General features: G+C 35.0%; 4 protein-coding genes and 1 pseudogene across 10 annotated transcripts; 3 read left to right on the forward strand and 2 right to left on the reverse strand.

Annotated features, from left to right (window-relative positions):
- Positions 1 to 166: 166 nt before the first annotated feature.
- Positions 167 to 800, reverse strand: LOC149513025 (precursor of CEP1-like). Its single transcript, XM_089749632.1, has one exon. It carries the CDS (start codon positions 711 to 713, stop codon positions 426 to 428), a length of 288 nt encoding a protein of 95 aa, XP_089605758.1. The 5' UTR covers positions 714 to 800; the 3' UTR covers positions 167 to 425.
- Positions 801 to 5317: 4517 nt separating this feature from the next.
- Positions 5318 to 12699, forward strand: LOC111315415 (uncharacterized). Of its 4 annotated transcripts, none has more exons than XR_016330629.1 (16): positions 5318 to 5365; positions 5933 to 6305; positions 6447 to 6672; positions 6785 to 7030; positions 7151 to 7266; positions 7613 to 7711; positions 7835 to 7922; positions 8048 to 8268; positions 8439 to 8623; positions 8901 to 9100; positions 9674 to 10006; positions 10097 to 10198; positions 10419 to 10716; positions 11094 to 11252; positions 11328 to 11612; positions 12057 to 12286. XR_016330629.1 is itself a non-coding variant. In XM_022917105.2 (16 exons), the coding sequence occupies exons 2-16, from the start codon at positions 6007 to 6009 to the stop codon at positions 12267 to 12269; spliced, it is 3060 nt and encodes a 1019-aa protein (XP_022772840.2). In that variant the 5' UTR covers positions 5318 to 5365; positions 5910 to 6006; the 3' UTR covers positions 12270 to 12699. The 4 variants fall into 4 exon arrangements, 2 of the variants coding, with proteins under 2 accessions (XP_022772840.2, XP_022772839.2); XR_016330628.1 differs by having other exon boundaries at positions 11104 to 11252; positions 11328 to 11761; XM_022917105.2 differs by having other exon boundaries at positions 5910 to 6305; positions 11104 to 11252; positions 12057 to 12699.
- Positions 12700 to 13368: 669 nt separating this feature from the next.
- LOC111315416 (uncharacterized) lies at positions 13369 to 14979 on the reverse strand (annotated as a pseudogene). The gene is made up of 4 exons (XR_016330630.1): positions 14849 to 14979; positions 14083 to 14312; positions 13739 to 13997; positions 13369 to 13605 (listed from the first exon to the last, which is right to left on the reverse strand). The product of XR_016330630.1 is annotated as an uncharacterized LOC111315416 (transcript).
- A 1956-nt stretch (positions 14980 to 16935) lies between these two features.
- LOC111314832 (patatin-like protein 2) lies at positions 16936 to 19174 on the forward strand. 2 transcript variants are annotated; one of them, XM_089749342.1, is made up of 7 exons: positions 16936 to 17119; positions 17291 to 17472; positions 17579 to 17765; positions 17988 to 18149; positions 18274 to 18576; positions 18690 to 18865; positions 18960 to 19174. In XM_089749342.1, the coding sequence occupies exons 1-7, from the start codon at positions 16979 to 16981 to the stop codon at positions 19030 to 19032; spliced, it is 1224 nt and encodes a 407-aa protein (XP_089605468.1). In that variant the 5' UTR covers positions 16936 to 16978; the 3' UTR covers positions 19033 to 19174. The 2 variants fall into 2 exon arrangements, with proteins under 2 accessions (XP_089605468.1, XP_022772179.2); XM_022916444.2 differs by lacking the exon at positions 18960 to 19174 and having other exon boundaries at positions 18690 to 18941.
- Positions 19175 to 22017: 2843 nt separating this feature from the next.
- LOC111314834 (patatin-like protein 2) lies at positions 22018 to 24218 on the forward strand. 2 transcript variants are annotated; one of them, XM_022916446.2, is made up of 7 exons: positions 22018 to 22273; positions 22462 to 22643; positions 22723 to 22912; positions 23006 to 23167; positions 23265 to 23564; positions 23662 to 23834; positions 23922 to 24218. In XM_022916446.2, the coding sequence occupies exons 1-7, from the start codon at positions 22142 to 22144 to the stop codon at positions 24016 to 24018; spliced, it is 1236 nt and encodes a 411-aa protein (XP_022772181.2). In that variant the 5' UTR covers positions 22018 to 22141; the 3' UTR covers positions 24019 to 24218. The 2 variants fall into 2 exon arrangements, with proteins under 2 accessions (XP_022772181.2, XP_089605683.1); XM_089749557.1 differs by lacking the exon at positions 23922 to 24218 and having other exon boundaries at positions 23662 to 23838.
- The last annotated feature ends 545 nt before the right edge of the window (positions 24219 to 24763 follow it).

The following is a 24763-nucleotide window of genomic DNA, read 5'->3' on the forward strand; positions in this document are numbered from 1 at the left end:
TATTCAGAGATTTTTTTAAAATTTTTTTATTTTCCATCTTTTGGGGTGTCTATTTGGATCCACCCTGCTATTGTGTTTATTTTTGATGTCATTGCAATAACTATTTTTATGATTAAAATATTTTATCATAAAAAAACTCAAACTTTATAATACTTAAATAGCAGTACTTATAAAATCCAATTATTTTTATTAATTTACAAATGAGTAATGAACACACAATTGAGATGCAATTTTTACTTAATACTTTCTAAACCTATTTATCAACTATTAATACATGAAAATTCATCAGGCGGAAATAATTTTTTTAGAGCATTGCTAATACATAATCGTAGGATAGTCTACGAGATTAATTAATATTAAAGCGACACATGACATATATATGACATTATTTCACACAGTGGATAATAATACAATGGGTGGTCAATCTAGTTATTAACATTACTGGCAGGTCCAATCGAGTGACCGGCGCCGGGACTGTGACCGGGAGTCGTGGGGCGGAAATCATCAGAATTGTTGACATTGCCAGCTGATTCCTCTTCTAAAACGTAACGGTTCGAGTTTGTCTTGCTGCTCATCACATTTGGTACACGGACGTTTCCTGACTCATCTAATATGTCTGCTTTCAAAAGCCTTTCCTCAGTGAATGGGATTCCATGAGAAAACAATAACACAAGGAGAAGGGCAGCAGCTAAAATGAGGTTGTTTTTGGCCATGGGTGTGACTGAAAACTAAGACTGAATTAGAAAGCTGAAAGCGAAATGTATATCTACTGCTTGAGAGATGCCCTTAAGCTTTTTGCCTCTGTGGGTATTTATAGCCGGCATTATCGTGCTGGTTGCCAACTATTCAATGTTAAACGCTTACAATCGTTGCAACCGAGTCTTATGGGTTATTATGATCGATGTCCCTTTGGATTCCTTTGAAATGACAGGTTCAGTATATTCCCATATTTGTTGAAACCTAGTGCGCTGTACCTGTACTGCTGTTTCTGCATGTCCCATGCAACTATTGCTCCCCGTTCTTTCTATATCCGGAATTGCTAAGCAGCATGTGAGATGGTGGAGGAAACTTGCACGCATTTGGTACCTGAATGAGACTTTTCTGGTATAGAACCAATAACCAATATATACTTGAATTTGTTTTAATTAGTTTGGTCCTTGAATCAGCCTTCAAAAGTTCCTGGAATTACTGTTCATGCATCACATTTCACGTGCTAGTTAACAAGTTGATATTATACATGTATCTTTCAGTATTCATTCACTGGAAAATATCTTTAGCAAAGTGCTACTGCTACAGCCAAGCCAGCTTTTTCATAATTTTGATTTAGAATTTAAGTACTAAGTACATGCATTTCTTTAATAAAGACCAGCCATAAACCGCATGGAAATCTTTCAATCAAGTATCCAAATGAATTATTAGACTCAGGGCAGTTTGAATTCAGACGGAGGGCCAGTTCGGTGGTTGAGAGGTATTTTCTGACTTCAATGGCGCCGATCACTAATTTGGATCACTTTTAGTGTGACATCGTATCGATCCATGTCTCCAATGGCCAACCGGAAAGGGATCCCTCAATGGCTAACTGGGATTTTTTTTCTCAGTTTTATCCCTGACAGCCAATCAATTGCCACTGCCTTCTTGTTTTTTTTTTTTTTTTTTTAATTTACAAAATTAAAAAATTTGTTTGTTTTAATTTAATACAATAGATAAATTTTATTATTAATTATGTAATAAATTAATAAATAAATATTATATAATAAACTAAAAATAAAATTTATTATTATATTATATTATATTATTATTGTTATTTTAACTAAAATAAATAACTATGTAATAAAAAATGAAAAATAATTATCCTTTAATATATTACTATTATTTTGATTAAATTTTAATTATTTATTAATAAAATTATTATTTGATATAAAAATAATTTACTTTTTTTACTTATTTATTAATTTTATAAATTTTAAATAATTTAAGAGTTTTATTACATACAAATATTAATTTAATGTCTTTATTCGTCATTATCATTGCCATTGAATTCAAATATATACTCTCATAATTGATTACAATAATTAATCTCATCTTTATTATTATTTTTAATCTTACTTGAGTTAATTCTATCGTCTATCTAAATGTACGCTCCTAATGAAATATAGGAGAAAGTGAAGATAATGTTGGCTCTTCATCAAAAGATAAGCTGGCATTCTCTTCCTCCAAATTTGTAGTATATTAATTACTTCCAAGTTCAATTCTTTCTGTAATGACTGAGGAATGGTCATGACTGAAACATAGAAGAGACCAACAAGTAATTAAAAGGAAGTATCAAAATTGATACCAACTTGCATTTTTGTTTTCAAAGAACATAAAGCGGAAAACCAAGTGTCGTCCAAAGTTTCTTGAGCCCCTCGAACTTTTCAAGCCTGATCTGGTGAATTCTCTGCCATTCTTAAAATTTCAAAGAATCACTGCATACCTTCTTTGACTTGAGGATTGCTAGCTCAACATTAGATGGTTGAAATACCATGTATGTATATTTTTTCTACTGCTTTATGTACAGTTTTTCTTTTCTTTTGTTGTTGTCACTGTTTTAGGAATAACCATAGTTGCATGACAAGCTAGTGCAGGCAATTTCAACTATGATAAGGATCAAAGAAGGATTTTGTGGGCTCCTACTGCCGACGGGAAAAGCTTATTCCATGTAAACTTGAAATTGCAAATATTTTTATTTACTGGGCCTACCACTAAAGTTGGCCAGGAAAAAGCCTCGCCAACCAAATTTCTCTGAGCAGAACCGGTCTAATGAAGTTAAGTTATTACTTTACCTTATTCTTGCTTTTCTTTCGTTTTCAAGCGCCACAAACCGCAAATAAAGCATAGTAATTGGTTGAAAATAACAATTTCAACTACAGGCTTCTAATAAGATAGTCTTATCTCTAAGATTGGAAAGACTATAGTTTATACGAGCATCCCAAACTGCAATTATTTGGCAATGGCAAAGCACTTCCTAGTACCAAGAAAATTTTTCTTTGATTTTCATTTGGATGATCTGAGCCGACACAAATTCTAAGCCACTATGGCAGTGGCAATTTGAAAAATCCCAACAAGAGGGCAAGCTTAATTGAGAATGATCAAATCATGGTTAAAATTTTAAATGGAGATTTGCTGACAATAATGACAGATAATGTTGTGCATTACTAAAGGTGCTAGTGATCGTGACCAAGTGCACTGCATTTTTAAAGCTTTTACCAGTAAAAGAAAGGTGTATAAGCCTTCTAGCCCCACAGAAATCCAAGAGGACCCGTAATGTATCCATTGGTGAATAAAAATTATGCTCCAGCAGAGAAGGATCTTGAAGTCAAATGGAACTCATGATTTTCTATAGTTCCCTGTCATGACCTGCCACTTATTCAGTCTTCACAATTGATGGACGGTGTTGCCCGGTGGCTACAGCCTGGTTGGCTCCTCGAGTTGAGGAAGTTCTTATCATCCAATAAACACAGTTGGATCCTGCAGAAATGGGCTCCATTAGTAGCAAATTGTGGTGGTAAAAACGAACATGCGATGGGGAAATGAGCTATGAGCAACAAGAAGTCTGGAGTAGGGGTGTAAATGATACATTAGTACTCGCAAGTTATTCGGGTTCGATTTGAAAAAAATTCAAATTCGGTTCGATTATTATCGAGTCGAGTTTGAGCTCGAGTAACTTGACTTATCAATCGAATCGAATTCGAGTATTCTTATATTCGGTTCGAGTAGCTCGCGAATCTAATCGAGCTTTTATATTTAAATATATTTTTATTATTTTAATTAATAAAATATTTCGAATCTGAGTTCGAGTTTAAATTCGAGCATAAATAATCGAACTTTTGTCGAGTATAAGAATCGAACTTATTTTACATATTAATCAAGCTTAATCGAACGAGCTCAAGTAATTCGAATTTGATCATGAATCGAATTCGAATTTGAAAAGTAAAACTCGATCGAATTCGAGTTGAGTATCGAATCCTAAGTTGTGAGTCAAATTCAAATTCAAATTTTTCACTGTATCGATTCGACTCGACTCGATTACACTCTTAATCAGGAGTACGTGACTTCGGTTTGATAGAGAAAAGCATTTTCCCGTAGCCGTCAAATCCTAGCAGTTGAACATATACGGAATCCAACAAGCCAAAGGAATCTAGGAATCTTTGAACCAAAAAAAAAAAAAAAGGGTTCTACAAAGATCTAGTGGAGAGATCATCATGAAGAATGAATGTGGGTTTGAAATTAATTGAGAAAACGGTAAACAGGAAATATCACAAGGCGACGACTAATATTCATGCGTGGGTCAGGCTATCACCACAAACAACGAATTCCAACTAGCTCAAGCAGCACAGACAGGAGATGGTCCATTGGACCATTGGTCCTCCATATGAGCCGAAAACCTACTTTTTTGGGCCAAAGCTAACGAGCTTCGTTTTGAATATAGCAGGCCAATTCATCATAACCTGAAAAGGCAGGCCAGATATGGGCTAAAAGGGAAGAGTTTCTTTCATGAATTTCTCAGTGGCCTACGGAATGAAAGACTATTGAATAATGGGCCTATGATTGGAGATTCTTGCGCAGTCTTATGGATCCACATTGCATCCCAAGTCGGCACCGGCCTCAAGGAACTCGTGTGTCTACCTGTCCATTTCATGAATTTATTTAATGTTCCACAACTTGAAACTTGAAGCAAAAAAACACAGAACAAAAGCGTTTGAAAGAAAAGAAAAAGAAAAAGGACATCCCGTCAAAGTCCAAGGTCCAAAGCAACAAACAACGATATCCATCCAATCAGAGAGAAAAAGCAACCAAACAAAACAAAGGAACACATCCGAATTCAGTTGGCCCAATCCAAACAAAACCACGGACATCAACATGGATCCTCCTAACGTCACCAGTTATCTTACGTTCGACAAATTGACCACGACATCAACGTGGCCAATTTTCCAGTCTGCCTAACCTTCACGCAAACACCCCCATCTTCCCAAATCAAACGGTCCTCAATTATCAGTAACATGTCACTAAAAAATTTTCAACCACGTTGTTGTTGTTTTTATTGTTTTTATTTTTTAATTTTTTTATATTTGTAAAAAATAAAAGTCAATTCCTGTTTAATAATGTTTTTTTGGAAAGAAAAAAATGAAAAAACCTCAGCAAGTGATAAGAGATGTGAAAGAGAATATTCGGCTGTTATGTTCGGCCCGGACAAACTGAGATGCCGTAGTTTTTCATTTTTTAAAAGAAATTCTTCAAAAACCTTATATATCCCCTTCCCCCACAACTCTCCCTTTTTATTGTTTCTACATGCACGCTTTCCCTCTCTCTCTCGCTCTTTCTTCAGGTACTCTTTCTCTCTCTCTTGAAAAATTTTGATTGTTTTTCGAATTATCAAAGCTGTTGATTGTTTTAGGCTTTTTTTTTACGTTGTTTTTCGAATGATTTTTTTTAAAAAATTTTGTAATAATGAAGTTTCTGTTTTGTCCCGGTTGTGTTTTTTTAGCTTTTTTTTTTTTGTAAAATATAATTTAAAGTAAACCCCGAATTGTCTGTTTGATTGTTGAGGGGAAAAAAGGAAATGATTAGGCAACTACAATTTTAATTACTGTTCTATTTTTATTTTTTTTAATTTTTGTGTGTTTACGTTGATTAATGATGAAGTAGATAGTTAGCATTTTTGTTTCTATAGACCATTGCAGATTTATGGCAATGGTTCACTTGATTTTATTGGATTATTCATTATTTTGGAAACTAAAAATGGTGAATAAAAGATCATAATCTTTTAGCTTTCGTTACGTGTTCAAATTTAGAAATTACTCATTTTTTGTCTTTCGTTAAGTTTAAGGCTATTTAGTATTGTTATTGGGAACTTGGAGCTTATCCTTCAGGTGGTTTTTTACTTTTCGTACAGGTGAAGTTTGAGGGCGATTTGTGAGACATTGAATAAGTTACATTGGAGGAGCTAGTACAAGATTTTTTTGAGCTATGGGTTCTGATAAGCACTCAGCTGGATTATTACCTAACTTCAGAATGGAAAGGGTTCGGACGATTTTAACTGATACATACCCTTACCCACATGAACACTCGCGTCATGCTATAATTGCAGTAGTTGTGGGGTGTCTGTTCTTTATCTCATCCGACAACATGCTTACTTTGATAGAAAAGTTGGACAAAAATATCAAATGGTGGTCTATGTATGCTTGTCTGCTTGGATTCTTTTATTTCTTTTCATCTCCATTTATAGGGAAGACTATCAAACCAAGTTATTCAAATTTCAGTCGATGGTGAGTGTTCTAATCTGATGCCTTTATTAATCATGTTGTGGATTCTCTTGACGTAAATTTATTCAAATAACGGTTGATATACAGTAGGAAGCTAAGAACTAGCCATGGCTTATTTGTGAATTATATAACTTAAATTTGCAGGTACATAGCGTGGATTTTAGTTGCAGCTCTGTATCATCTTCCTAGTTTTCTGTCAATGGGAGTGGATTTGAGGATGAATTTGTCTTTATTTTTGTCAATATATATCTCTTCTATTCTCTTTCTCCTTGTCTTCCACATTATATTCCTTGGCCTGTGGTATCTTGGTCTTATTTCTCGTGTGGCTGGAAGGAGGCCAGAAATCTTGACCATTCTCCAGAATTGTGCTGTAAGTGTTGAAGATGCAATTGATTATTTCCTCTGTACACAGCAGGTTTTAGCTTTTGTGTTGATGCTGGTCCTCATTGGTATTTTCTTCTCTCCACTTTTGTACTTTGTAGGTTATTAGTATAGCCTGCTGCGTATTCTATAGTCATTGTGGCAACCGTGCTATGTTAAGGCAGAGACCTTTTGAACGAAAAACTTCTAATTGGTTTTCCTTTTGGAAGAAAGAAGAGAGGAACACATGGCTTGCAAAATTTGTTCGTATGAATGAGTTGAAAGACCAGGTCTGCTCATCTTGGTTTGCTCCAGTTGGCTCCGCAAATGATTATCCACTTTTGTCAAAGTGGGTCATTTATGGCGAGGTAAGGCTTTGATCAACTATAAGGTCTTACATCATTTATATCATCCAATGAGAATTTTTTTTCATTTCTTCTTGTTTTTAATCCTTACGACATATTTTTCTCTTGATATCTCAATTTCAGTTAGCTTGCAGTGGTTCATGTCCGGATTCCTCAGATGAAATTTCTCCCATATACTCGCTGTGGGCTACATTTATTGGCCTTTACATTGCCAATTATGTAGTGGAAAGGTCAACGGGGTGAGTAGCGGCATTTAGCTTGTTTTAAAATGTGTGAAATATTTGTGTTTGTTACATGTCTGAATCAGAACTGTACTATATCTTTAATGTGATCCATTGTCCCGATTGCTCTATATTCTAGCATTGAGGTTCATTTACCTTGCCATGACATTTTATATGCATGAGTGTTCTGTTTATACCATTTACCAGTTTCTTGAGTATCCATCCTGTAGATGACTCTTAAGTCTTATCAGTTTCTGAGTCTAAGATTGGTATCTTTTATGGGATTGAGTTACTCATGCTTCTACATGCCTTGATTCTTACGCTTTACCTCAATTTTTTGCTGCACTTTCTACGTCAAGTCCAGGTGGGCTCTTACTCACCCTTTGTCTGTTGAAGAATACGAGAAGCTGAAAAAGAATCAAATGAAACCAGATTTCTTGGATATGGTCCCTTGGTATTCAGGGTAAATGTTTATTATTTCTTTGTCATTTACCTTTTTCTTCTCAAGTTTTTTACCCCACTATGTGGAGGGAGCAAAAAGGTTTCAATCTTTAGACCTTAGTATGCTTATCCCCAAATTTTGCAGAACCTCAGCCGACTTGTTCAAGACTGTTTTTGACCTCCTGGTATCTGTAACTTTGTTTGTTGGCCGGTTTGACATGCGCATGATGCAGGTATAGTTCTAAATTTTGATTTTATATGATTAACATATATTTCTTTTTGTGTTATTAGGAAAAATCTCCTGATAAATATTCCTTCAAGGATTGACTTTCTATCTCTTCCTTTCTGCATTTGTCAGGCTGCAATGAGCAGGGTTCATGAAGGAGCTCAACAAGACGATCTTTTTTATGATCATTTGAGTGAAAAAGAAGATCTGTGGTTTGATTTCATGGCTGATACTGGTGATGGTGGAAACTCATCATATGCTGTGGCTCGGCTGCTTGCTCAACCTTCCATCCGGCTTAATTCTGTGCTTACACTGCCACGTGCGGAGCTGCTACTTATTGGAGGAGATCTTGCGTAAGTTGGTGCTATGTCTTGGATGCAATTTATAGTTTGACTAATTTAATATTGATGGTTTATTACACATGAAGCTAGAGCCTCTATTGTAGCTCTTTCAATGTTTGGTTGATGATTTGGCCATAAAGTATATTGATGGTTTATACTTATAACTTGTCGTTTATGTGTAGGTATCCTAATCCATCAAGATTCACATATGAAAGGCGTCTTTTTTGTCCTTTTGAATATGCACTTCAGCCTCCAGCTTGTTACAAACCGAATCACATAGCCGTAAACAAGCCTGAGTTACCAGAAGGGATATCTGAACTCAAGGAATACAAGGGACCTCAGTGTTTTCTCATTCCTGGAAATCATGGTATGTCTTACTTTTTAGCCTGAATTTAGTCTTGAGTGATATTTTTTCTTTATAAAAGTTAGAAACAATTTTGTAAGTAATCTATTTTTTACATGAGAGAAAAGTTCAAAGGAATTTGTATTTTTGTTTTAAAGTATATATTGCTGTAATTTTCTCATTGTCTGAACAATTATCGCATGTTTTCTTAGTAGAACCATATTTTTGTTAATAAAGAAGTCTTCTACAATTATTTTAAAAATTCAACCATGCATAACGGAAGTATGCTTTAACTTTACAGATTGGTTTGATGGACTTAATACTTTTATGAGGTATATATGCCACAAGAGCTGGTTGGGCGGGTGGTTTATGCCTCAAAAGAAAAGTTATTTTGCTTTGCAGCTCCCAAAAGGGTGGTGGGTATTTGGTCTTGATTTATCACTCCATGCTGACATTGATGTGTACCAGTTCAAGTTCTTTTCTGAATTAGTAAAGAACAAGGTAAATTTACTCCTACTTGTTACTAATGTTACATTTCGAATTGTCTATGATGAGAAAATACACCTAATTGAAGGAAGGGATATACTTGTAATGTAACGGAAGACTTATCTATTTTAGTATGATGTCATATTAGTTGTCTTGCATTAATGCATTCCATAGAATTCACACTGCAATAATATTGGTATTCATTTCCTGAGTCACGTATACAGTATACTGCATTCGATGCTCAAGGCATACTGGCTTTGATGCACTTACATAGTAATTCATATCATATGTAGTGAATGGATCACAAATTTTGGTTCCTCAATACAGTGCATACCTCTAGAAGTCTGCTTGCAATGGACTGTGCATTGTTATATGTGCTTAGTTGTGCAAGCTGTTGTTGTGCTAGCATATATTCATGCTTTCAATCTGATGCTTTACCAATTGATATAATAGGTACTAATTCAAGCTATTAGACAATAGATTAGTGGCTGTTCCTAGGTTTAGCTTTCTCTGGTTATCTCTTATATTCTCTGTCCAAAATTTAATTCTGGTTTAGAATAATTTAAACTCCTTCATTTTCCTTTACAGGTTGGAGAAAATGATTCTGTCATCATTATGACCCATGAACCACACTGGCTTCTTGATTGGTACTGGAATGCTGTTTCCGGAGAGAATGTCTCACACTTGATATGTGATTACTTAAAAGGAAGGTGTAAACTTCGAATTGCTGGAGACCTGCACCATTATATGCGTCATTCATGTGTTCCATCAGAAGGTCCAGTTCATGTGCAGCATCTTCTTGTAAATGGGTGTGGAGGGGCATTTTTACACCCCACTCATGTGTTTAGTAATTTTAACAAATTTTATGGGAAAACATACGAGTGTAGAGCTGTGTATCCTTCTTTTCATGATTCAAGCAGGGTACTCTTCCTTTTCTTTAATATTTCTTAGATTCCTTTTGCCTTGTTTCCTCTGAGTTTTCATTCCTCTTGGGGTTGTTATTTGATGTAGATTGCATTGGGAAATATCTTGAAGTTTCGGAAGAAGAACTGGCAATTTGATTTCATTGGTGGCATTATATACTTTATATTGGTTTTCTCTATGTTTCCACAGGTAAACTTCTTTTAAATTCTTTGAAATTGGCTACAGTTGACTTGGTTATTCTAACTTCAGCTGTCATTGGACCTAAAATGACCTGATTATTAGGATCCCTCGATCCCTTCTCCGTCTCTCTTTTTGAATTGGAAAACTTACATGTAAATATTGTTTTTTACTTTGTTGGGTAGGCTAACTCTGTTACTGAAGTGACTGATATGTTTCCATTCATTTTTAGTGTAAGCTTGATCACATATTGCAAGATGATTCATTTTCTGGTCATCTGAGGAGTTTCTTTGGCACAGTATGGAATGCTTTTGTATACGTGCTAGAACATTCTGTTGTATCATTGGCTGGTGTGGTGCTATTGCTAATCTCTGCATTTGCATTTGTTCCTTCCAAATTAGCATGGAAGAAACGTGCAATAATTGGAATTCTTCATGTATCTGCACATCTAGCTGCGGCCCTTATTCTTATGCTGCTCTTGGAACTAGGTCTGGAGACGTGTATCCGGCATAAACTGTTAGCAACTTCAGGTGCGTTACATTCTAATTATCTTTTCTGCAATAGTAAGATCGTTAATGTTGTTGCTGTGATCACGTCAAATCTAATGCTTTATATTATATCTGCCTTTAACTCCATGAAAAGAGGATTCTCAGAACTATTATTTGCTTGTTACTTTTATTTGAACGAGAGTCAAAATTTTCAATATGATCCAACTCCAATATTAGCTTTTTACCGTCATGTGGTATCTGTATTTTGAATCTATATGTACTACCTTATGTTTTATTATTTTTTGAGTAAAACAAATTAAACTGCTCAGCAAAAGTGATACAAGTAAAGTAATTCATGACACTTTGGTGATGGCTGGCTTCATGTGGTCTTTTTAGTGGAAGTTAATGATGATTAATAGCTGTGTTCAGGTTATCACTCTTTGTACCAGTGGTACCGATCAGTGGAAAGTAAGCATTTTCCAGATCCTACTGGTCTTCGAGCTCGTATAGAGCAATGGACATTTGGCCTTTATCCAGCTTGTATCAAGTATCTCATGTCTGCATTTGATGTTCCAGAGGTAGGAAACCTATCCTTGTTTGGGATATGATACCTTTTCACTCGTTAACTGTACTGATGGAGGAAATATTGCCAGGTTATAGCTGTCACTCGGAACAATATTTGCAAGAAGGGAATACAATCGCTATCCCGAGGAGATGCTGTTATATATTATGCTTCAGTCTTCCTATACTTCTGGGTTTTCTCAACCCCTGTGGTTTCATTGGTGTTTGGAAGCTACTTATATTTCTGCATTAACTGGCTTCACGTACACTTTGACGAGGCCTTCTCTTCTCTTAGAATTGCTAATTACAAGTCATTCACACGATTCCACATCAATCGTGACGGTGATCTTGAAGTGTTCACTCTTGCAGTCGATAAGGTAAGAAACCGATGATTTATTCACTTGCTGCTGTCTTTTTCTTTAGGTTTATCTTCATCGTTGGTTTTGAGCTCATGACTTGATGAAGAAGAAACATTCCCATGGATTTAGCAAGGAGCTGGTACCACTAGGCCGCATTGTAGGTGTTGGTAGGGCCAATATTGAATGCTATGGTGATAATTCTATCAGTTGACTTGGATTATAAAACACGTGTGTACTTATTTTTTCATATGAATAGGTCAAGGGGGATTATCAATTATTTATTTGAGGTTTTTTCCCCCTTTACTCTTGACGATTTTAGATTTTAGCAGCTATTCAAATGGGTCCCACAATCTACAAAATAAGTTAGCAGCCCAATGTTTGTTTGTCCAACGTCTTTTTCTGTTAGGCGACCTCTTGAATCTATACTTTGGTGAGACAATCACTGATCCATTTGACATGCAGGTTCCCAAGGAATGGAAGTTAGATCCTGATTGGGATAGGGAGGCCAAAGAGCAGCCACGACAGTTGAGCCATCGGAGAAAATATCCTAGCAAGTGGAGTGCATCTGCAGGCCAGCAGGATCCAGTGAATACCGTCAGGGTTGTTGACCAATTTGTTATTAAACAAACAGAAAAACCTGATTTCGTATCAAGTAATGGATCAGTTTGTCGCTGATTGTAGTTGTAACATCATTGTAATTCTTACATTTAGGAAGGAATGAAGGAAAAAGATCAGTTAAAAAAAAAGGGTAGTTCTATATGGATCTGACCTGCATCTCAACTTTGCTTCTCTTCTTTATGCCACGCACGATACAACCCATAAAATCTAAAACCAAATGCGATTACCTTCTGATCATATTGACATGAGGTGCGGCATCCATATGATCAGATGATGTAGTCAATGCATTGGGGTCGTTAAAGATGGTTTTTAGATGGCTATCATCATTTAAATGTCATTTCACAGCCATATAGTGCATACTTGGGCTTTTGATTATAGTAGTTATTCAAAAGAATCATAGTCTTTGTGAGGGAAGATGGTTTAATTTGTGATAAAAATATGAAGAAATGATGTTTTAATTGGCTTCAGTGCGAGCTCTTTAACCAAAGTGGACAATTTTAAATACTATTGCCATGGAGCCAAGGACCTTTGTAAAATCATTGTTTCCAAAGTTTTGGAGACAGGTTGGATGAGAATCAGCAGGAATTTTCATTGTTACCTAAACCAGATGGTGCAATAACAGGAATTCCTATTGGATGCCAAAGTTGTTAAAAGAAGATTCTTTTAACCAAAAAATGTAAAATCTGTTGCTGTATTATTCAACAACTGTAAACTATATTTTATAATCTGAATGAAGAAAGGTTTCATATGATGCTTTTTTCACTGCTTTCTGAACATCATCCCAGTTTGATACTTGCTCTGACAATGGCGCAGTGTGTATCTTAATCTGACAGCTGGTGAGCTCCTTATAAGGCAACCTGAGGAACTCTCGAACTTCCCTTAGTTTCAGTATTCGAGAAAACTTTTAACGGAGTCTGGAAAGAAGCTTGGATTTGAAGGCGCTAATGATGGAAATAGAAAAAATCTTAAACTCTTACCGTGCGGTTTTTGACAAGATCCTCATAGTAAACAACTATATGGTGAGTGGTGTTGAAATATTCAAGAGCCTTGGCAGTTTTTTGTTCGGCTCGCTTCAAATCAGGAATCAGTTGCGTGATATTTATAGTTGGCTTGTATTCTGCAAGTATCTGAGCCTGCAATTTGATCATTATAATTGACTACTTCTAGATGGTAAGCAAATGCAAGTAGAGACATGCTTGTGAGAGTAAGAGGCTGAGATAAATGGACATGAGATTTGTGGGTTCCATTCAACAGCTAAACATCTTTGTCACAGATATTAGCAATCAGAGATATCTTTCTGCGAAGCAGATTCTTTCTGAATAGAAATATTGCAGAAACCCCATTTTTTTTTTTTAAGTATTTGACAATATCTTCGTGATGTTGCATCACACCCCTGAAAATATTTAATAAGCATCATATGCAAATTGAAATCTTGAAGAAAAAAAAAAAAAAAGAAGCAACTATCACTTTCCCATCTGAAATTCTAAAAATTTTTTTAGAAGCCAAATTCTGCTGTGTCGAATTACCTGATTAAGCATCCATTTGAACCCAATTGCAGCTAAGCATTCATTCTTGGAAGCGCTAGTGAACCAGTCGAGGTTATAAACTCTATCCAATGTCTCCAAAATTGAAGAACTATTACTTCTCCTATCCCTACGTCCACAAATTTCTCCATTGGAGCTAACATTTATATGACTATTTAACAATGTCTCAAACCACGCACTCCCTGATATCTGCATTGACGAAATGGCAAAATATCTTACTGGATTTCAAACACATTCTTCCCTGCACAAACAAGCTTCATTTTTAACAACATATAAATCAATTGAACCATGCATGGATAATAACCAAAGAAATTAATTGTTGGTACCTGTTAAATGTTTTAGGATTTGGAAAATGTATAAGAGGAGCTTCCCATTCTTCAATGTTTGGAGTTTGACATTGCTGCTGTTGGATGTTTAGAAATTTGGAGTTTGTTCGAGGGCTTATTTGCCATAATCGGATTGAGCAGATATAAACTCCAGAAACCATGAGGAAAAATAATACCACAATTGTTAATATTAATGGAGATTTCTTAGGAGCCTTTGTGAACTTCGTATCCTGCATGAGTTTCAAATGTTACCCTTATATTAGTATGATTTATGAAACTGTAGAAAACCATTCAGAAAATGCAGTGCAAAAACTGAGGTTTCCATGTAAAAAACTCCATTAAAAGTTTCAAAAAATATAAGCTGCAGTTAAAGAGAGTTTTCATTTTGGATTCGTTTGAGTTTGTAGATTTTGAGAAAAAGAAGGCGAAAGAAGCGGTCAGAGTATGACAATATCAAGTCAAAAGCATGCAAATTGTAAGCACAACAATGTATTTCTTTGTGTAAAACATGTAATCACATGGTACAAATCTTATATATTTTATAGGTGAATCATAGCAGATATCTTATTAATGTGTAAATATAAAACTTATAAAAAAAACAAAAAGCGAAAAAACTTGAAAAAAAAAACGGATTTTATTCCGGGCTGAATAGGCCAATAAAGAGAAGGAAAGAAGGTAACTGTAGACCTTGTTGAAGTGATACATATAACTTCAGCCATAACCTTGAGAAAAGTAAAGCAAGGACGAAAAATAATAAGGCATCAACCTTCCCTTTTATTAAGGCTTTAAGCCTTTAACTTAAAGCCTCAGCATTTGCCACAGAACGGAGGCGGAGGCGCTGGCTTGTTTTGCGTGGTGCACGATCCTCTTGAAGGACTCATTGGATTTATGGACCGTTTGCTAGATTGAATCGTAAAGAGGGCTCCTTTTAGGGTTAGAGTTACCTTCGTAGCCTTCGCCGCCTTCCTTGGTGGATAAGACAGCGACGGAAGCGACGAGAGCGGAGAGGAGTGACGGATACCGGAAAAAAAAGGGTATTTCGAGAAAGAAAGCGGTCGTGGAGGAGAGAGTTGAAAGATGGGCCAAAGGGTTGGTTAGCCCAATACAAGTGGGCTCAAAAGATCCAACAGGTAATATTTACTATTTTCAATGGGCTTAATCCACTGTTTTGTGCTTTTAAAAATAGTTTTTGAAGACTACCAAAAATTATTAAACTTGTATATATACATTATGGTGATTTTGAAGCAACAGATTAATTGTTTATGCTTATTACTAATTATAAATTAATTTTCACACTCTTTTAATCCATATACTTACAAGGTAATTGCAAAAGAAAATAAAATGCAACGAGCAATATTAAATTAAATAATTTTATATTTAATGCATCGATAATATTTTTATATTGATGAAATTCTACTTTTGATAATAATACGTAAAATTATATATAAATGTTGTATGAGTATTAAATTACCTAGTTTAATTGTCTAAATTTAGTGGTTAAAAAGGATGGATAGAAAGAAGAAGTGAATAAAATTAATTTAGAAAAAAAAAATTCTTAACACAATCTTACGTCACATTGATGCATGCAAAGGTCAAGTTTTAATATGTTTGGAAGACAATTTAAATTAACCCCACGACGCTAATCGCTTCAAAGTTTGACAATTGTTTTCCTCTTACAACAATCCCCAATCCTCAGACTTGCATGAATTGCAATGCTCAGTTTCAGTTAACGACTTTAACCAGCTGCTATATATACATCAGCATCGAATCGTGCCTAATTTGAGGCTAATTTCCTAAGCAACTGCGTCATTGTCTCCAACTTCAGAAAGTCACAATAAGCTAAACAAATGTCTAAGTTTCAAACGAGTTCAGATATATTGTCTTTCACATGGGAAAACATTTTAAATTGCATGGATATACTAATTCATAATCTGTACGTATGTACTAATAATTGAAACTTTTAAAGTACTGCACATTTTTTCTTCTTTCGATGGGATGCTTTAATTTTGACAGATTTGACTAATTGCTTGATAAATTTTAGACTTATACACAATTTTATTTTGATGGGAATGCTTGAATTAGTTTGATTAATGCTGATCAATAGCGGGTTTGACTGAGCTTTGGCATTGCGAATTAAGCTGACGATAGAGCCTAGTCATAAACGCAATATATATACGTTAGCATGCATGTCTAACATTCAAACGTTTTGGTTTGAATGGGTCATGGTCCGTAGGTAGGCATCACTTCTAGATTCCAATGATTAATTTCAGTCATCTTGTAACGTACCTTCACGGAAATACCCAAGACGTGGATCAGAAAGACAACTTAGATAAGTACCCAACTTTTGGTTAAAGAGTGATTTATATCTCATCTTCTACCCTAGCAATGGCAAGCTTTTAATATATAGGAGGTTTAACTCTTTACTATAGCCAGCAAAACTTGCCATGAATGCACCTGTTGATGGAGGTGCATTAGGGTTCGAATATCAGCTGCAAATGTCAATGACCTTAATGACGATTTGAAGCACGTTGAACACAAAATTACTTGGTGAATTTGCCATGCATGGACATTATGGATAGACCAATTCTCACGCAAGAAAATTCCTATGTACTCAAGTGATCAAGACATAGCTTTGAGTTTGGCTTGATAAACACAATCTGATACCACCTTGCACCCTCTGACCAGTGCATGTTCCCGCGACTTTTATTATCTTTTTGAAGTTTGAACACATCACAGACCTCAAATTAATTATTGCGCTTGAAAAGGAAGTTTTAAGTTGTTTTCCTTTGCTAATTAGAGACTATAAATATTAGTTGTTAAATAAGGAAATTAATGTGACAATAGAAACAAAAGCTTCCTGTATTATCACTACCATTTGGCTCTTTGATCATCTCTAATGGAGAGAATCCCATCGTCCATTCCTCAAATGCGCCCCCCAACTTATGGGAATCTGATTACCATACTTAGTGTTGATGGGGGTGGTATTAGAGGTATCATACCAGCCACCATCCTATCCTTCCTTGAATCTCAACTTCAGGTATTCTTTGTGTTTCTATATCAATTAATGCATGTTTGCAGATATACATACAGTCAAGCAATTGTACACTTTCTAGGATTGTTTCAAACAGTATGATACTTAGCCAACTGAACGTTAGCTCAATTGGATAATTAATTGGTAAGTCTTACAAATTTTGGGCTGCACCTGCAGGTGCTGGATGGCGAGGATGCAAGACTTGCAGACTACTTTGATGTGGTTGCAGGGACGAGTACTGGTGGTCTTATAACAGCCATGTTAACAGCTCCAAATGAAGACGGTCGTCCTCTCTTTACCGCCAAGGATATAAAGGCCTTCTATCTTGAGCACTGCCCAAAAATTTTCCCACAAAAGAGGTTATACGTTGAGCATGTGGAATAATGTTCTTCCCTCATTGATATGTATGCAATTGAGCTATGTTTCTTCAACCAATTATAAACCAATTTTGTTGCTTGATGGCAGGAGAATGTGCGGGGCGATTAGAAAACTGATGAAATCATTAGCGGGACCTAAGTATGACGGGAAGTATCTTCAGTGGTTGATAAGGGAGAAACTAGGACAGAGTCGGTTGCATGATGCATTGGCCCATATTGTCATTCCAAGTTTTGATATCAAATATTTGCAGCCAGTTGTTTTCTCATCTTATGAGGTCTCTCTCCACCTATATATCTCTCATAATTCTCTAGTTTGTTAAAACCATATTCAATGTAGGCGTTTTCTGGGGTTCGATTCTTCTTAAGTAATCAGTAATCACTATTAGACAGATATAACGTACAAATGCATAGGCTACAAAGTACTTTAATAATTGTATATCCAATGTTACAATTACAGACTTTATAATATATAAGTGAGATTTTAGAACGTAGTGCAGGTGAAAAGGTCTCCTTGCTTGGATGTTCACCTCTCTGACATATGCATCAGCACATCGGCAGCTCCAACTTGCCTGCCGGCTCATTACTTCAAGAACCAGGATCATGAAGGGAACGTTCGAGAATTCCACCTTATTGATGGTGGCGTTGCTGCAAATAATCCAGTATAGAAATTCGATACTTAACTAGTTTCAGATGAGATTTCGACAATTATATAAGCAAACCCTCATGGTTCATGCTAATTATTAACTTCGTTTTTGGTCATTATAATCTCGGACCGCATTTCAGACATTAGTAGCAGTAACCCAAGTAACTAAGCAAATCTTCGATGAAAATCCTGACTTCTTCCCAATCAAGCCAATGGACTATGGCCGCTTTCTGGTGATCTCAATAGGCACTGGCTCAAATAAGATAGAGCACAAATACAATGTTAAAATGGCAGCCAGATGGGGCATTTTGGGTTGGCTACTTCATGGTGGCTCAGTTCCACTAGTAGATGCGTTCAGTCAAGGAAGTGCAGACATGGTTGACTTCCACATTTCCGTGCTTTTCCAGGCCCTTCATTCCGAGGAAAAGTACCTCAGAATTCAGGCAGGCTAGCTAGCTTCATTATCTTTACTTAATTAAATTAAGTACTAATAGTTTTTGCATTTTTCTTTGTTTTTTACTTTCTCTTCCTGTTTACTTATACTAAACTAAAGCAGGATGATACATTAGAGGGAAAGGATTTTTCAGTGGACGTTGCTACACAGGCAAACTTGGACAAAGTTCAACAGATTGGAGAGATGCTATTGCATAAACCGGTTTCCAGGGTGAATCTGGGGAATGGTTTATCTGAACCTATTGAAAATGGTGGCACTAATGCGGAAGCTCTAAAAAAGTAGGCAAAAAAAAAAAAAAAAAACCATCTGTATTAATTACTTTTTTTTTTTTGTAAAATGACTCGAGATTACTCTTTGCCCTCTCAATTGCAGATTTGCAAAACTACTTTCCGAGGAAAGAAGACTGCGAGAAACAAGATCGCCAAAAACAAACAATGGCTTGTAATTCAATTATTTCTTGTCTCTATATCTTAAGTAAGGAAATTAAGGCTAAGTGCACAAATAAGTTTGCCCAAAGCTATGTTAGTAGAAAAAGAATAAAACAACGTCACTTAGCTCAATTGGTTTGTTTTTGTAATCATGTTTAAATTGTAGCATATAATAAATTTAAATGCAAATTTCTAAATTTACAATCGTTTTTTTTTTTTTTTTAATTTATTATCCTTTATTCACTTGATTCAGCAGATAGAGCTTGTAATTGTAAAGATTCAAGTTTGAAAGTAAGAGTGTTTCTCCTTTTTAATTCTTTCACTAATCATGATCAAAACCAAATGAAATAAAATAATTTAACAACATTGGCAATATAGTCGGTCCTTCCAAGTTACAATTATTACCATGCGTCAAACATGTTCATGCATGGAGGGTACTCTCCAGATAATAATTCTTCTTCAATTAATCATTATTGAGAAAGAATTATTCAAGATGCATAAGAACCATTGTAATAAAGCCACGTGAAAACTGCAGGAAAAAGTCAATCAACCAGACCTCCATGCCTTACATGCTTCTAGCACTTGACCCAATCAACACTATACCAGTAGTAGCTTTCTATTCCTCTCATTAACCCATAGAGGCCACTATCTCATTAAATAAACATTATACATTAGGATTTGGTTAATGGCATGTCTATAAATATTGATTAGAGGTAGTCAAAATATTATTTTAAAAATGTTTTTTTACATTTAATATATTTTGTATCAAATTTAAAAAAAATTAATACATTAATTACAATTTTATTTTGATAAATATTACTTTAACTAGTGACTAGACACTGTTATCATTCCAATTAATGGATCTGATCCGGTTAAAGATAATTAAAATACATTTTAAGAAAGATTTTGTTTTTAATGTACTGTTTTCATTAAATTTAAAAGAAAATAATACATTGATTATAAATTTTTGCAATAATTACTTATACTATTTCCTTTTAGGAGACTTTAGTAGATAAGATTTTGAGATTTTTATTCTCCTAGATATTCTCTCCCTAGTTTCTTTTGTATAATATATATATATTTATTTATATTTATATATCTCCAATTACTGTAATCAAGTCTTCTTTCCCTCCTTGTTTTACAACAATATATACAAGTCTTTCCCAATATGGAAGGAGCAAATTTTGCAGCTTTACGACCTCCAATTCATGGAGACTTAATCACCATCCTCAGCATTGATGGTGGTGGAATAAGAGGAGTTATACCTGGCACCATCCTTAGTTTTCTTGAATCCCAACTTCAGGTATATCAAATTTAATTATGTTCCACAAATATGGCTTCTCAAACTTATTTTTTTTTTATGAATGCTTCTAGTTTTATATAGCATATTAATTACATCTACAAATTGGTCTTGGAGCTTGGTGGGCTTTTGCCTTTTAGTGTTTTTTTCTTTTTTAGTCTTTTATTGGTCTTTACCTATATATATATATATATACACACACACACACTTGGATAAATTAACAACCAAGGCGGCTCCTGCACATGAGTAAAAACGTGATCATTTGTTTTTCTGGATGCTAGTATATATATATAGACACACACACACACACACTTGGATAAATTAACAACCAAGGCGGCTCCTGCACATGAGTAAAAACGTGATCATTTGTTTTTCTGGATGCTAGCTTTATCGATATAACTTTTCAACTTCTTCATACAATGGGTAAAATATTATAAAGTTCCTGGAGGCTTGGACCAGTTCCAGTAAATTATAGAGATAGCTAGGGAGTCAAAAAGTTGTAGTTTTTTTTATATCATTGTTCTCTTCGATCTTCATACGCCACTTATCATCCAAGAATCAGACGGTAACATAGATATTGTCACGGTTACCTTCGAGAAGTAGATCAATTAAAGATAATTATTTCTTCTAATTATCCCATGTTTGGAAACATCCATTTATTCTAGGAAACAACATCTAGTAATACAATCTGATTCTAAAGTGGTGATTTCTTGGGTGCTGCAACTCTGTTCATAGACACAATGGAGAGAATGGAAACTTTTTAATGAGATTGATAGATATAGAGAGGTGGTTGGAGATGTCTCTTTTTGTCATACATTCATGGAAGCTAACTCCTTTGCAGATTACTTAGCCAAGAAGGGAGTATCTCGTGATAATCTATTTGTAGCCTGGTTACAGGAGTTTAAGCTATGTGGTACTGTAGATAATATGTCTTTTGTATTTGCAACTGACCAAAAAAAAAAAAATAGCCCATATTTGGACCAATTCGGTTGTCTTGGGTTTGGAACCTTCACAGAAACATGATTATGAGTTTTGCATGAAATATGATTAGGTGAATTTTTTGCACGTTAATTCTCTCTATATATGCAAAATTTTCATGGTACGTTGAATTTATACTGTGGCATAATTGAATGTTGCATACATCTTTCAAGAAATTTTAAATATCTCATGGGCATTCATTGGGTACACATAAAATCTTTTATAATATCGATCATTAATCTGATTGACTTGTCAAATTATAATTTGTTCTTATTGATTTGATGCCGCCTTTTATGAACTAATAGTGTTACATTTTATTTGATAGTTTTTCTTGTTTGGTTCATGCTAGTTCATTGAAGGTAGACGTCAGGCAATAAGATCTCATTTGAGTCCATTATAAAAGGAAATAAAAAGGAAACATAGCCATTAGATAATTGATAAATCTTTAATGAATCACCTAACTCCTTCATACCTACAAGTCTCTGGGAGCCAGTCTAACCTACAATTCTCCAAAATGATCTTTGAAGGCTTCAAGCCACGCGTTATGCCTTGTTAATGTTTCACATGCTCCCTTTTCTTGAATAAATGGAGAAAAAGATGTTGATCCATTTGCTGGAACGTACAAAATTTGGTCAAATTTGATACAATTTTCCCCATATTTCACTGTCACAATTAGTACTAAGGAGGAGATGAATGTGTCTATAAATACCAAAGTATGTTTGATCGATCAACAAACAAGTCCTAAAACTCAACTTCCAAAGCTCTTTATTTACTTAAAGCTTCCCTCTCTCTGTATACTAGCTAGTATATAAAACTTATACCACTTTGCACAACTGTCCATAGCATATATGGAAGGAGCAAAGAAATGTTTACAACCTCCAACTTATGGAGACTTGATCACCATCCTCAGTATTGACGGGGGTGGAATAAGAGGGGTCATCCCCGGAACCATCCTTGGTTTCCTTGAATCCGAACTTCAGGTACGTACATTGGGTTTATAGACCAGAAAATGATGGCTTTTCATCTATTCATTTTCGTGATGCTTATATTCACGCATGTATATATAAGTACAAAGAAAATTTAGGTAGAAACTATAATTACAATGCCCTTTTGCTTATAAATTATGATCCTTCACGTACTAACTCTAGATGTTTTGGCTATTATACAGAAACTGGATGGTAAGGATGCAAGACTCGCAGACTATTTTGATGTGATTGCAGGGACTAGCACAGGTGGCCTGGTGACAGCCATGCTGACTTGTCCAAATGAAATGAACCGACCTCTGTTTGCTGCCAAAGATATAAAAGACTTTTACCTAAATAACTGCCCTAAAATCTTCCCTCAACCAGGGTATACCTTTTAGTTCTATATCCAACTTCATTATGTAAATTATTCTATGGTTATTGTTGACATTTTCTTTTACTAGCAGATGTCCATTGTTTGCTCAAACAACGAAAGTTATCAAAGCTCTATCCGGGCCAAAATATGATGGGAAGTTTCTACATAGCCTTGTTAAAGAAAAGCTAGGAGATACAAGATTGCACCAGACATTAACTAACGTTGTTATCCCAACATTTGACATCAAGCATCTCCAGCCAACCATCTTTTCGAGCTATCAGGTTCTTATTCTCTTCAAAACTTACCTCATGAACCTTTGCCTTATCATGTCAAATTAATATGAAATAGTTCTTATGATGTTGTGTTTCAACCAGGTGAAAAGTGAACCTACTTTAGATGTCTTACTATCGGACATATGCATTGGAACCTCAGCTGCACCAACCTATCTCCCTGCCCATTACTTCAAAACCGAAGATAACAATGGGAAAGTGAGAGAATATAACCTCATAGACGGTGGTGTGGCTGCAAATAACCCGGTATGTAAATCTTAAAAGATACTGAATTAATTAGTAATAATTTCTTTTAGCTATTGCAGTTATAGTTAAATATGTGTATTTTAATTTGGCCCTTCAGACTTTAGTCGCAATGGGCGAAGTGACGAAGGCGATCATTAAGGGAAACACTGATTTCTTTCCAATTAAGCCCATGGACTATGGAAGATTTCTGGTTATCTCTTTGGGGACTGGCTCTCGAAAAGCTGAAGAGAAATATAGTGCAAAACAGGCAGCGGAATGGGGTTTGTTAGGTTGGTTAACCAGCGGCGGTTCCACCCCCTTAGTTGATGTATTTACTCAGGCCAGTGGAGACATGGTCGACCTCCATCTTTCTGTAGTATTTGAAGCCCTTCACTCTGACAAATACCTCCGTATTGAGGTACAATCCATGCATTTGCACTTAGCCTAAGCTCCCAATAGAAAATATTTCTTAACTTTAATCTGCCATTTTTAACATCATTGAAAATCGTAACCAGGATGACACATTAAGTGGGGATGTATCTTCCGTCGATGTAGCGACTAAGAAGAATTTGGATGAACTGGTGAAAGTTGGTGAAGGACTGTTAAAGAAGCCAGTTTCTAGAGTTAATTTGGCAACCGGTATCTTTGAGCCTTTCACTCAAGAAACTAATGAAGAAGCTCTTAAAAGGTAGAGTAAAAACTTTTGCAATTTCTTATGCCAAATTTGCATAAATCAATCATTTGGTATTTACTTGGCGAAATTTTGATCTTATAGGTTTGCAACATTACTGTCCCAAGAGAGGCAGCGTCGGCAATCTAGGTCACCCCTAGGGAAAGCTCATGAAGAACATCAAAATGGTGTTAAGGATTAGTGATTTTCCCTAATTGCTGCTAGAGAATACGTCAATAAGCTCTTGGAGCACAAATAGTTCAACTTTATGATTCTTTATTCAAATTTTATTAGCTTTAATAAGTCCCAAATTGGATAACAAATGAGAAGTAATATATGGGATTTTTATCATTTGCTTTGGATTGTAAGTGTTTCATCAATAATAAATCCTAATTTCCTTAATTTTTTTTGGAATTCAATTTACTCCCTTGTCTATAAATCGTTGTCACTCAAGAACAAAAAAAATCTCATAAAATAGTTAGAGATCAGATTTTTTATATAGACAAGAAACAAAGGACAAGTTAAATGACTTTATTATAAATATATATTAACTCACATATTGTTTAGCAAAAATTACAATTTACAGGTTATTGACCGAAATGTCATCTATATAGAAAGTCATAACACAATGCATTTTACAACTTCAAATAAAGATATATTTTTTTATTTTTTATTTAAATGATCGTAGAAAATGATGGAATGACTTTGTTTTTTTTTGAATAATTGTCTAAGTGAAATTTTAGCATATTAAATTTGAGTTGACTAGTTTTCTATTCTTGGATTAACAATTTAATTAAATACTCAACCTTGAAACTTTCAGTGCTCTGCCCATTTTTAAAAACAACGCATTAAAATAAAATGTTAAAGGTCATTTTCCCATCTCAAATTTTTCGGCAAAACCCCAACCAAATCAGGAATTTTTTTTAAGGATGTTGATAAAAACAATA

Source organism: Durio zibethinus, chromosome 20, assembly GCF_047325235.1.
Source record: "Durio zibethinus cultivar Kanyao isolate XHJ-2024 chromosome 20, ASM4732523v1, whole genome shotgun sequence".
NCBI lineage: Eukaryota > Viridiplantae > Streptophyta > Magnoliopsida > Malvales > Malvaceae > Durio > Durio zibethinus.

What these genes read in the sequence shown, in the direction of transcription:
- LOC111314832 (XM_089749342.1), top strand. Translation starts at nt 16,979, where the DNA reads ATGGAGAGAATCCCATCGTCCATTCCTCAAATGCGCCCCCCAACTTAT. An exon ending in TTGTTTTCTCATCTTATGAG is followed by an intron (nt 17,766 to 17,987) that starts GTCTCTCTCCAC and finishes AACGTAGTGCAG; the next exon opens with GTGAAAAGGTCTCCTTGCTT. An exon ending in AATGCGGAAGCTCTAAAAAA is followed by an intron (nt 18,866 to 18,959) that starts GTAGGCAAAAAA and finishes TCTCAATTGCAG; the next exon opens with ATTTGCAAAACTACTTTCCG.
- LOC111314834 (XM_022916446.2), top strand. Translation starts at nt 22,142, where the DNA reads ATGGAAGGAGCAAAGAAATGTTTACAACCTCCAACTTATGGAGACTTG. An exon ending in TCCTTGAATCCGAACTTCAG is followed by an intron (nt 22,274 to 22,461) that starts GTACGTACATTG and finishes GCTATTATACAG; the next exon opens with AAACTGGATGGTAAGGATGC. An exon ending in GTGTGGCTGCAAATAACCCG is followed by an intron (nt 23,168 to 23,264) that starts GTATGTAAATCT and finishes TTGGCCCTTCAG; the next exon opens with ACTTTAGTCGCAATGGGCGA.
- LOC149513025 (XM_089749632.1), bottom strand. Translation starts at nt 713, where the DNA reads ATGGCCAAAAACAACCTCATTTTAGCTGCTGCCCTTCTCCTTGTGTTA.
- LOC111315415 (XM_022917105.2), top strand. Translation starts at nt 6,007, where the DNA reads ATGGGTTCTGATAAGCACTCAGCTGGATTATTACCTAACTTCAGAATG. An exon ending in CCATTCTCCAGAATTGTGCT is followed by an intron (nt 6,673 to 6,784) that starts GTAAGTGTTGAA and finishes TGTACTTTGTAG; the next exon opens with GTTATTAGTATAGCCTGCTG. An exon ending in CTTTTCATGATTCAAGCAGG is followed by an intron (nt 10,007 to 10,096) that starts GTACTCTTCCTT and finishes TATTTGATGTAG; the next exon opens with ATTGCATTGGGAAATATCTT.